Source organism: Oncorhynchus masou, chromosome 19, assembly GCF_036934945.1.
Source record: "Oncorhynchus masou masou isolate Uvic2021 chromosome 19, UVic_Omas_1.1, whole genome shotgun sequence".
Classification (NCBI taxonomy): Eukaryota; Metazoa; Chordata; class Actinopteri; order Salmoniformes; family Salmonidae; genus Oncorhynchus; species Oncorhynchus masou.
The window spans coordinates 4,643,008-4,655,380 of record NC_088230.1 but is presented as its reverse complement, the minus strand read 5'-3'; the positions used below and the strand labels follow the sequence as shown (position 1 = coordinate 4,655,380).

The 12,373-nt window shown below is 45.2% G+C and overlaps 1 protein-coding gene across 1 annotated transcript in view; it reads right to left on the bottom strand.

Annotated features, from left to right (window-relative positions):
- LOC135505731 (fibronectin type III domain-containing protein 1-like) overlaps nucleotides 1-12,373 on the bottom strand; it is a 91,195-nt gene that overhangs the window by 62,078 nt on the left and 16,744 nt on the right. The window contains exons 4-6 of the mRNA XM_064924806.1: nucleotides 10,911-10,979; nucleotides 5,405-5,686; nucleotides 5,151-5,249 (exon numbers count right to left, since the gene is read on the bottom strand). Of these exons, the coding sequence (XP_064780878.1) occupies nucleotides 5,151-5,249; nucleotides 5,405-5,686; nucleotides 10,911-10,979 (450 nt within the window). The remainder of the gene's footprint in view (nucleotides 1-5,150; nucleotides 5,250-5,404; nucleotides 5,687-10,910; nucleotides 10,980-12,373) is intronic.

Here is a 12,373-nt window from a genome sequence, read left to right as displayed (position 1 = left end):
TTTGGCAGTTCTATCTTGTCGGAAAATGTTATAGTTAGGGATGGAAATTTCAGGGTTTTTGTCGGTCTTCCTAAGCCAGGATTCAGACACAGCTAGGACATCCGGGTTGGCAGAGTGTGCTAGAGCAGTGAATAAAACAAACTTAGGGAGGAGGCTTCTAATGTTAACATGCATGAAACCAAGGCTTTAACATTTAATGAAGTCAATCAATGAGAGAGCCTGGGGAATGGGAGTGGAGCTAGGCACTGCAGGGCATGGATTAACCTCTACATCACCAAAGAAACAGAGGAGGAGTAGGATAAGTGTACGGCTAAAGGCTAAAATACCTGGTCATCTAGTACGTTCAGAATAGAGAGTAAAAGGAGCAGATTTCTGGGCACCGTAGAACAGATTCAAGGCATAATGTATTGACAGAGGTATGGTAGGATGTGAATACAGTGGGGGTAAACCAGACAGACTGACATACAAACTCACAGACAGACAAGACATACAGACTGACTGATATACTGTATCCACTCACAGACAGACAGACAGACAGACAGACAGACAGACAGACAGACAGACAGACAGACAGACAGACAGACAGACAGACAGACAGACAGACAGACAGACAGACAGACAGACAAATAAACAGACAGGTAGGCAGACAAACTTTAAACTCAACCGTAAACCTAGCTTCATGTCCACAACCTGGCTCAACGCTAACCCTAGTAACAACCCTAACCCTAGCTCTCCACATCTTGACTCAGCTCTTGGAGTTAGGGTTGAGCCGGGATGTGGATAAGAAGTTAATGTTAGGGATGTGGCTATTGTTAGGGCTGAGCCAAGATGTGGAGATGAAGCGTGGACTAGGGTTGGGGTTTGCAGGGAGTTGATATGAAGCTAGGGTTAGGCTTAGGGTTGAGGCTATGTTTAGGGCTGATCCCGAATGTGGCTTGTCTGTCTGTCTGTCTGTCTGTCTGTCTGTCTGTCTGTCTGTCTGTCTGTCTGTCTGTCTGTCTGTCTGTCTGTCTGTCTGTGGGAGAGAGTGGAGGGAGCGAGAGAGAGAGGAGGAAGGGGAGAGAGAGTCAACAGACAGACAGACAGAGGAGGGAAAGAGGAGGGAGGGAGAGGAGGGAGAGAGGAAGGGGAGGCAGTGAAAGAAGCAGAGAGAGATAATGGAGGGGGAGGAGGGAGAGAGAGAAGGGGGAGAGTGAGGGAGAGGGTGAGAGAGGGTGGAGGTGAAAGGGGAAAGGAGAGAGAACAAAATGAGGAGGGATTAAAAGGCGGTAGAGAGTGAGACGACAGACATGAGATAAACGAGAAAAACGTCAACCTTTTTACACATCTTTTCACATTGACTGCAATGTATTGAGAAAAACATCAACCCCGTGACAATCATCTTGTTCCATTGACTGCAATGTATTGAGAAAAACATCAACCCCGTGACACTCATCTTGTTCCATTGACTGCAATGTATTGAGAAAAACATCAACCCCGTGACAATCATCTTGTTCCATTGACTGCAATGTATTGAGAAAAACATCAACCCCGTGACAATCATCTTGTTCCATTGACTGCAATGTATTGAGAAAAACATCAACCCCGTGACACTCATCTTGTTCCATTAACTGCAATGTATTGAGAAAAACATCTGTTTACCAAAACGTGTTAGGATGATGTTTTCCTATGATGCAGTGCCTTCTGAAAGTATTCAGACCCTTTGACATTTGACTTGTTTACCAAAACGTGTTAGGATGATGTTTTCCTATGATGCAGTGCCTTCTGAAAGTATTCAGACCCTTTGACATTTGACATGTTTACCAAAACGTGTTAGGATGATGTTTTCCTATGACGCAGTGCCTTCTGAAAGTATTCAGACCCTTTGACATTTGACTTGTTTACCAAAACGTGTTAGGATGATGTTTTCCTATGATGCAGTGCCTTGAAAGTATTCAGACCCTTTGACATTTGACATGTTTACCAAAACGTGTTAGGATGATGTTTTCCTATGATGCAGTGCCTTCTGAAAGTATTCAGACCCTTTGACATTTGACTTGTTTACCAAAACGTGTTAGGATGATGTTTTCCTATGACGCAGTGCCTTCTGAAAGTATTCAGACCCTTTGACATTTGACTTGTTTACCAAAACGTGTTAGGATGATGTTTTCATGATGCAGTGCCTTCTGAAAGTATTCAGACCCTTTGACATTTGACATTAGGATGATGTTTTCCTATGTTCTGAAAGTATTCAGACCCTTTGACATTTGACTTGTTTACCAAAACGTGTTAGGATGATGTTTTCCTATGATGCAGTGCCTTCTGAAAGTATTCAGACCCTTTGACATTTGACTTGTTTACCAAAACGTGTTAGGATGATGTTTTCCTATGATGCAGTGCCTTCTGAAAGTATTCAGACCCTTTGACATTTGACTTGTTTACCAAAACGTGTTAGGATGATGTTTTCCTATGATGCAGTGCCTTCTGAAAGTATTCAGACCCTTTGATATTTGACTTGTTTACCAAAACGTGTTAGGATGATGTTTTCCTATGATGCAGTGCCTTCTGAAAGTATTCAGACCCTTTGACATTTGACATGTTTACCAAAACGTGTTAGGATGATGTTTTCCTATGATGCAGTGCCTTCTGAAAGTATTCAGACCCTTTGACATTTGACATGTTTACCAAAACGTGTTAGGATGATGTTTTCCTATGATGCAGTGCCTTCTGAAAGTATTCAGACCCTTTGACATTTGACATGTTTACCAAAACGTGTTAGGATGATGTTTTCCTATGATGCAGTGCCTTCTGAAAGTATTCAGAACCTTTGACATTTGACTTGTTTACCAAAACGTGTTAGGATGATGTTTTCCTATGACGCAGTGCCTTCTGAAAGTATTCAGACCCTTTGACATTTGACTTGTTTACCAAAACGTGTTAGGATGATGTTTTCCTATGACGCAGTGCCTTCTGAAAGTATTCAGACCCTTTGACATTTGACTTGTTTACCAAAACGTGTTAGGATGATGTTTTCCTATGACGCAGTGCCTTCTGAAAGTATTCAAACCCTTTGACATTTGACATTAGGATGATGTTTTCCTATGATGCAGTGCCTTCTGAAAGTATTCAGACCCTTTGACATTTGACTTGTTTACCAAAACGTGTTAGGATGATGTTTTCCTATGATGCAGTGCCTTCTGAAAGTATTCAGACCCTTTGACATTTGACATGTTTACCAAAACGTGTTAGGACGATGTTTTCCTATGATGCAGTGCCTTCTGAAAGTATTCAGACCCTTTGACATTTGACTTGTTTACCAAAACGTGTTAGGATGATGTTTTCCTATGATGCAGTGCCTTCTGAAAGTATTCAGACCCTTTGACATTTGACTTGTTTACCAAAACGTGTTAGGATGATGTTTTCCTATGATGCAGTGCCTTCTGAAAGTATTCAGACCCTTTGACATTTGACATGTTTACCAAAACGTGTTAGGATGATGTTTTCCTATGATGCAGTGCCTTCTGAAAGTATTCAGACCCTTTGACATTTGACTTGTTTACCAAAACGTGTTAGGATGATGTTTTCCTATGATGCAGTGCCTTCTGAAAGTATTCAGACCCTTTGACATTTGACATGTTTACCAAAACGTGTTAGGATGATGTTTTCCTATGACGCAGTGCCTTCTGAAAGTATTCAGACCCTTTGACATTTGACATGTTTACCAAAACGTGTTAGGATGATGTTTTCCTATGATGCAGTGCCTTCTGAAAGTATTCAGACCCTTTGACATTTGACATTAGGATGATGTTTTCCTATGATGCAGTGCCTTCTGGAAGTATTCAGACCCTTTGACATTTGACTTGTTTACCAAAACGTGTTAGGATGATGTTTTCCTATGATGCAGTGCCTTCTGAAAGTATTCAGACCCTTTGACATTTGACATGTTTACCAAAACGTGTTAGGATGATGTTTTCCTATGATGCAGTGCCTTCTGAAAGTATTCAGACCCTTTGACATTTGACATTAGGATGATGTTTTCCTATGATGCAGTGCCTTCTGAAAGTATTCAGACCCTTTGACATTTGACATGTTTACCAAAACGTGTTAGGATGATGTTTTCCTATGATGCAGTGCCTTCTGAAAGTATTCAGACCCTTTGACATTTGACATGTTTACCAAAACGTGTTAAGCAAGCTGTCATGTGCCTTTTACTGAGGAGTGGCTTCAGTCTTGCCACTCTACCATAAAGGCCTGATTGGTGGAATGCTGCAGAGATGGTGGTTCTTCTGGAAGGTTCTCTCATCTCCACAGAGGAACTCCAGAGCACTGTCACATTGACCATCGGGTTCTGATCACATCCCTGACCAAGGCCCTTCTCTCCCGATTGCTCAGTTTGGCCAGGCGTTCAGCTCTAGGAAGAGTCTTGGTGGTTCCAAACTTCTTCTATTTGAGAATGATGGAGGCTACTGTGTTCTTGGGAACCTTCAATGCTGCAGAAATGTGTTGGCACCCTTCCCCAGATCTGTGCTTCGACACAATGCTGTCTCTGAGCTCAATGGACAATTAATTCGACCTCATGGCTTGGTTTTTGCTTTGGGACCTTACTGTATATAGACAGGTGTGTGCCTTTCCAAATCATGTCCAATCAATTGAAATGATTTCAGGTGGACTTCAATCAAGTTGTAGAAACATCTCAAGGATGATCAATCGAAACAGGATGCAGCTAGCAAAGGGAATAATTATGTAAATAACGTATTTCTGTTTTCCATTTTTTTATCAATTTTCTAACATTTCTACAAACCTCTTTTTGCTATGTCATTATGGGGTTTTGTGTATAGATTGCTGTGGATTTTAATTGATTTAATCCATTTATAATTAGGCTGTAACGTAACAACCTTTTGAAAAAGTCAAGGGGTCTGAATACTTTCCGAAGGCACTCAATCATATTGAGAATTGACAAAAAATATGTAGTCGGTTTTTACATTGCTACTGTATATTCTCAGCCAGTCGAGTGGTTGAAATGGTTTAAAACTCTTGAGTGTTGTCTGAAGATGAGTTCCTCGCAGCTGGACAGTTATGCGTGATTATAAAGGCTTCTAATGATGTTATAAAGGCTCATAAAGATTTTATAAAGGCTCATAAGGTGGTCATAAGGTGGTCATAAGGCCTACCTGGGGGAGTTTTTTTGGTCAGGGTGGCTCTGTTGCTTGGCACGCTCCGCCCCGTGGCTCTCTGTGCCTGCAGTGATACCACATAGATGGACTCAGATGCTACGAATAGAGGGACATACCAGACACATAGGCCAGCGTTTACACACTAGGACACACTATGGATGGACACACTACACACACTCTACATACTGCTCACACAAGAATTTTCTAAATGAGGAGCAAACCCGGTGTGAGAGAGATCCAGATGCTCTTACCTAGTTTGGGGTTGTGTCTGTTTCTCTGGTCAGCCTGTGGCTGGGTGTGGTGGTGGTGGTGTTGGGACCTCTGGTCCAGCAGGGGTGTCCCTGCCCTGGCCCTATCTGGCTGACGAGGGCCGGAGGATGATTGGGGGGGTCTCCGGATCTGCTGCCCCCTGGAGGAGGTCAGGCCTGATGGGCGCACCCCCCCATCAACCACTGATCCTCTTCCTGTTCTCACAGGGATCTTGACAGTGGAGTTAGCCCTGGTCCACATGTCTGGAGTAGGAGTTGGACGAGCTGGAAGAGAGAGAAAAATACAGCTGAAGTTCAGCATGGTTCACCTGACCCTGAGACCACAAGGTACAGTATCTCAGGTTGACATGCTGAGATAACTGTGTGAGGGCCAGGCCAGTACCAAGTCTTAAAAAAATCTATTATCACTTCAATGAGTTTTATATCTCATAATTATGTTTTGAAATGTTTCAAATGAAATGGAGAACTCAGGGAAACTCCCCATATGTCCTACTTTGCCAAAAGACTTTCCTCTCCAATAATCTAAACAAGTTAAAGTGTATGAGACACTGTAATCATGGGAGATGTCACAACGTGGACGCAGACAGAGCCCAGGGACCACACAGTCTCCCAATGCTCCCACTTCCTGCTTCTTACTTCCTGGTGTAATCACATGATGTCTGTCTCCAGCCTGGACAGCCATCTCAGACAGACAGGCAGACAATCCCCCTATCCGTCTTCACCTCCCCTCCCTTGCTTTGCTGGCTTGCCGAGTGAAAGCACGGACAACATTACAAAAAAAAACATTTCCCTGCCTTCTCCTCATCTCTCATCCCTCTGTCTCTCATAATCATTATCCCTCAGAGTAAATGTATTCCTATGCAGCAGTGGTTGATACAGTCCTGACAAGTCAGAGTAGATGTGGGCATAAGATAGGTTCAGACAGGGTTAGTCTGTGGACTTGCATGAATTATTCCCTGCTGGATCAGTGAGAGAGAGAGAGAGGAGAAGGGAATACAATGAGAGGTAATAGGAGTTGGGATTAAAGGAGGATAGGACAAGAGGTCCTGATGCGACAAAGTCTGTATGTCAGAGGGTTTGCTGACCTGGGGAGGATCTCTCTCATTCTCTCTCCTTTCTCTCCTAGCCCTCCCTTCTCTCTCCTCTCCTTTCTCTCCTAGCCCTCCCTGCTCTCTCTCCTTTCTATCCTAGCCCTCCCTGCTCTCTCACCTTTCTTTCCTAGCCCTCCCTGCTCTCTCTCCTTTCTATCCTAGCCCTCCCTGCTCTCTCACCTTTCTTTCCTAGCCCTCCCTGCGCTCTCTCCTTTCTCTCCTAGCCCTCCCTGCTCTCTCTCCTTTCTCTCCTAGCCCTCCCTGCTCTATTCACCTTTCCACTCTGTTTTCCTCCTTGGCCCTGGCTGCACAGCTAAGTGGAGCTGTCTGGCACGATGCAAGTTTACTACACACAAAAAAATTGGGGGATCTGATTCATTCCATTTTTGTGAGTAGTTACAGCTAATGAAAACATATTATTTTTTACATGAACTTTTTAATACAGATCTACTTAATTAAATTGTGTTATTGAAACAGTACTTAATTGAGAAATAATCATTAGAAATTGACCAGATGTATTCAGGTAATCATGTTTCAACTCAATTAGAACAAGTTCCTCCCAAATTAAACAATTTTGTCAATTCTAGCTCTTTGAGTTGCATTCATCCGAACTGCTAAATTAAAAAAACAAAACACTTCTTTACATTCAAACGTTTTATTTGGTATAGTGGTATAGTGGCCATTTCAGTAGGGCGCTTTGTGTTCCCATCTGTTTCTTGCTCATCCGCCAGCTAACCAACTGTCACACCAGCCTTCGCTTTGGCTCCGCCTCCTGTCCAGCTCAGGAGATTGGCATCGCCGGCCTTCTGGCTGCTACCAAACCTGCTGCTAGCAAACGCCCTTCACTCATCAACTCCGGACTTGTCTCGTTATCATTACGCACACCTGGTTCCAATCCCCACTCTATCACTGTATAAAACTCCCTCTGTCATTTGTCTTTCTCGGACCTGAGTACTTTATTATTTAGCACTTTGGGGTTCGTCCCGCTTTTATTTTAGCACTTTAATAAACTCAGTAGTTCTACACCTGCGACTGCTTCCTTCCTACTCCTCTCTACACTTGTGACAGAATGACCGACCCAACAGAACAGAAAGCAGCAGGACATCACAACCTCTCCGTGCCTCGAACACCTCAGGACTGCCATGGACGAGGTGCTCCGGACCAGCTGCAGGCTACACCACCAACTTCCCAGCTCCCCGAAGTCGATCCAGCCACCCCACCACCATCTACATGACCTGGTCTGATCAGCAACATCCTCCTACCCCTCCCGGGAACGGTTTGCACCTCAGCTCACTGTAGGGGGTTTCTCCTGCAGTGTGACCTCCACCTTGCCCGTCATGCCCGGACAGCCCCCAGGAGGGACAAGGTGGCCTTGGTGATCTCAGTGCTGACAGGCAGAGCTCTGGAGTGGGTGCACGCCGTCTGGGAGAGGGACGGTCCAGAAGTACTTCACCCAACTCTTCCATGCCGTTTATGACCACCCTACAGAGGGCCGAGAGGGAGGTGAGCGTCTCCTCCATCTACGCCAGGGGTCCAGGACAGCGTCTGAGTACGCTCTGGATTTCCGGACGGAGGCTGCGTCCACTGGCTGGAACGACCAGGCCCTGTTGACGGTTTTCCGCAGCGGGCTATAGGCGGACATCCAGACCGAGCTGGCTCATCTGGACCAGCTCATCGCTAAGGCCATCCGCCTGGATACTCTCCTGAGTGCCCGTCAGCGCCCATCCCGGGGTTCGGCTCTCTCCCAGGAACCTGCAGCGAGCCTGAGCCAATGGAGTTGGGCACAACACACCTTCCCCCAGAGGATCGTCAACGCCACCGTCAACAGGGTCTCTGCTCCTAATGCGGGGAGTCGGACTCCTAATGCGGAGTCTCTGCCTCCCAAGCCCATCCTCCTTCCTGACACCTTCCCAGACTATCCTGGTCCTCCACAAAGTCTTGCCCCAGTGCAGGCAATTTCCTAGACTGGTCCGTAGCCTCATTCTCACGCATTCCTCTAGTCTCTTTACAAGCCCCTATCACAGTCCATGCCCTTAACAACCATCCCCTAGGAACAGGACTGGTGTGCCAGACCACGATTCCCATTTCGCTCACAGTTGCTCACAACCACCATGAACACATCACTTTCCTCATCTTCGACTCTCCTGCACACCCCGTAGTTTTAGGTTTCCCCTGGTTACAGTTGCATAACCCCATTATATGGGGGATCGTGAGCTGCTGGCCGTCAAGCAGGAGCTGAATACATGGCGGCACTGTCTGAAGAGTGCTCAACACTCTTTCCTTGTTTGGACGGACCACCAAAACCTAGAGTATATTCGAGCAGTGGCTGAACCCGTGTCAGGCCATGTGGGCCCTATTCTTCGCCAGGTTTGACTTTACCCTCTCCTACCGGCCAGAATCTAAGAACATCAAGGCAGATGCGTTATCCCGGGTGCATGACACAGAGGATCGGAGGGAGAAAGTGACACCTATTATTCCTCTGTCCCGCATTGTGGCTCACCTGCCAACTGTCCTGAAGGGTGTACCTACATGCCCTGTGATGTGTGGGACCGTCTCCTCGCCTGGGCACACACAGCACCTGTGTCGGGGCACCCATGTGTAGCCCGTACTATCTACTGTCTGGTGGCCCACCTTGGCCCGGGACATCCGGGTTTACGTATCTTCCTGCTCCACCTAAGCACAAAGCAAGACACCTCCACCTATGGCAAACTCAACATGCTGGCGGTTCCACAACGACCCTGGTCCCATCTCGACTTTGTCACAGACCTTCCCCCCCTCGGAGGGGCACACTACCATCCTGGTCGTTGTGGACCGGTTTTTCCAAAGCCTGTTGTTTGATTCCTCTGCCTGGTCTCAATGGAGGCTCTCTTCTCTCACGTCTTCCAGCACTACGGGATCCCGGCGGACATTGTGTCTGACCGTGGTCCTCAGTTCACCTCCTGTGTCTGGAAGGCCTTCATGGAACGACTGGGGGTCACTGTCAGCCTCACCTCTGGGTACCGTCCCCAATCAAATGGGCAAGTGGAAGAGTAAATCAGGAACTGGGTAGGTACCTTCGTAGTTACTGTCAGGATCGGCCAGGGGAGTGGGTTGACTTTCTGCCTCCATCACCCCTCCACTAACCTCACACTCTTTCAGTGTGTTCTAGGCTAATCAGGTGCACATCAAGTTCCACCAAGTTAAGTCAATTCTACAAGAGACAAATATATTTAAGTGATAATGCCCTCAAAGCCGGTGTTTGGAGGTTATATTGGCACCGTTGTTAGGCTCGAAAAAGAAGTCGAGGGCCGGAATCCGTACCAATATATCCTTCAAACACCGGCTTCGAGGGCATTATCACTTTTATACAACGGGTTACCAACATATTCAAATAATGATGAACATATTTTCGTTAACTTTATTTGATTCATTTATTCATACTATTTCATCCACAAGATATAGTCCCGACACAAATCTAAGGTTGCTGATCGGTTCGGTTCCCAAAGACTCAACCCAGGCATTCAGTCTTTTTGTTCTGTATCTATGGACGCGAACCAGTCGTTCATTCTAAATGTTCCATTGCCCTTTCACCTGGCGTGAAGCTGGAAAGGAAGCAAACTAGCTGCACTTTGTTTCATTTGACCTGTTTTCTACTGATAGTTATTTGTGTACAGTACCAGTCAAACGTTTTGGCACACCTACTCATTCAAGGGTTTTTCTTTATTTGGACTATTTTCAACATTGTAGAAGACATCAAAACGATGAAATGACACATGGAATTATGTAGTAAACAAAAAAAGTGTTAAAAATGTGAGATTCTTCAAATTAGCCACCCTTTCCTTTGCAACTCCCGGAGTCGCCTCTTCACTGTTGGCACATTGAAACATGAGAAATCCTATCTTGTCTATTATTATATCTCTCTCTGCACTACTCTGTCTGTACCTCATAGAGAGAAAGAGCTCCTGCAGAGAGCAGACTAAGAAATGTCCCAATTTGGTTTCAACCAGCTGATTTTTTGTTCGTTTTATCTGACTGTCTCTCTTTCTCTCTTTATCTCTCCGGAAAGTGGTCCTGCGAATCATTTTACTTGGACTACAGCCTGCAGATGTCTGGAGCATCGACTCAACAATCCTCCGACCACCAGATATCAGCCTCTGTGTTTCCTGAAGCCTGGGGATCCAATGTGCTATGGGCCAGGCCAGGGCAGACATACCATTGGTTCAGGATAGATAGACCCACTTGACTGTTTCTCTGTCTACCAGAGTCATAACATTAGTACCGGAGGACCGGAGAAGGGACATATTTTTAACCCTGCGATGATAGCTGCAATTTTACATTTGCCTCTGTAATGGAACTTCTTAGGATTGTTTAACTTCTAAGACTAAAATGCGAAGGCACAATATTCATTTTGGTGTTACCTGGAGTTGATGCGTTAACAGGTGCCCCGTCCGCCACTGCGAAGCCATCCAGTTTGACCCACTCACCACCTGGGGAACAGGTAAACATACACAGGTAAACCCTAGGGTCAACTTAGAACAAGTAAACATCCATACAAGTACTGTAGACGTCACACAGGTCAAACAAATACAGGTGAGCAAAAAGAAAGGAGGACCAAGGCACTCTTCATTTAATGAATTAAAATGCCTTTATTTGTATGGCATGTTCAATGGAAACAAAGTTGAAAACCTCTGATGCGTTTCGGCTACATGGCCTTCATCGGGGAGTACAAAGATATGACAAGATATGATTTCTATTAGTACTGGGAAAAATGGTGTTACTGTTCCAGACATTTCAGTCGAGTTGTCACACTCTCTCTCTCTGTTTCTCCCCATCTCTATCTCCCTCCTTCTGTCTCTCTCTCTCTCTCACTCCTGTCTCGCTGTCTAACTCTCCCCTTCTCTCTGTCTCTCTCTCTCACTCCTGTCTCGCTCTCTAACTCTCCCCCTCCTCTGTCTCTCTCTGTCTCTCTCTCACTCCTGTCTTGCTCTCTAACTCTCCCCTCTGTCTCTCTCACTCCTGTCTCGCTCGCTAACTCTCCCCCTCTCTCTGTCTCTCTCCCTCTCCATCCGTAAGTGATATTATGGACTATGTTGCTATAATAGAGCGCTAAGTCTGGCCAGACACATTAATGATGCAGAAGCAACATGATGTTATTTACGATGACTAATGCTGCTAGCATGCTGTGGGAACAGATTGATTTGCAAGGAGCACGTCATCTCACGCGCGCGAGCACACACACACAAGCGTTTGCACTGATTTATGGTGAATGGTGTTCGATAGACCACTGGGACCACAACACGACACACACACACACACACATCCATCCAGACACACACTACTGTTCAAAAGTTTGGGGTCACTTAGAAATGTCCTTGTTTTTGAAAGAAAAGCACCATTTATGTCCATTAAAATAACTTCAAATTGATCAGAAATACAGTGTAGACAATTTTAATGTTGTAAATGACTATTGAAGCTGGAAACGGCTGATTTTTAATGGAATATCTACATAGGCGTATTGAGGCCCATTATCAGCAAACATCACTCCTGTGTTCCAATGGCACATTGTTTTAGCTAATCCAAGTGTATAATTTTAATAGGATATTTGATCATTAGAAAACACCTTTGCAATTATCTTAGCACAGCTGAAAATTGTTTTTCTGATTTAAAGAAGCAAAAAAACCTGTCTTTCTTTAGACTAGTTGAGTATCTGGATTACAGGCTCAAAATAGCCAGAAACAAGGACTTTCTTCTGAAACTCGTCAGTCTATTCTTGTTCTGAGAAATGAAGGCTATTCCATGCAAGAAATTGCCAAGAAACTGAAGATCTTGTACAACGCTGTGTACTGCTCTCTTCACGGAACAGAGCAAACTGGCTCCAACC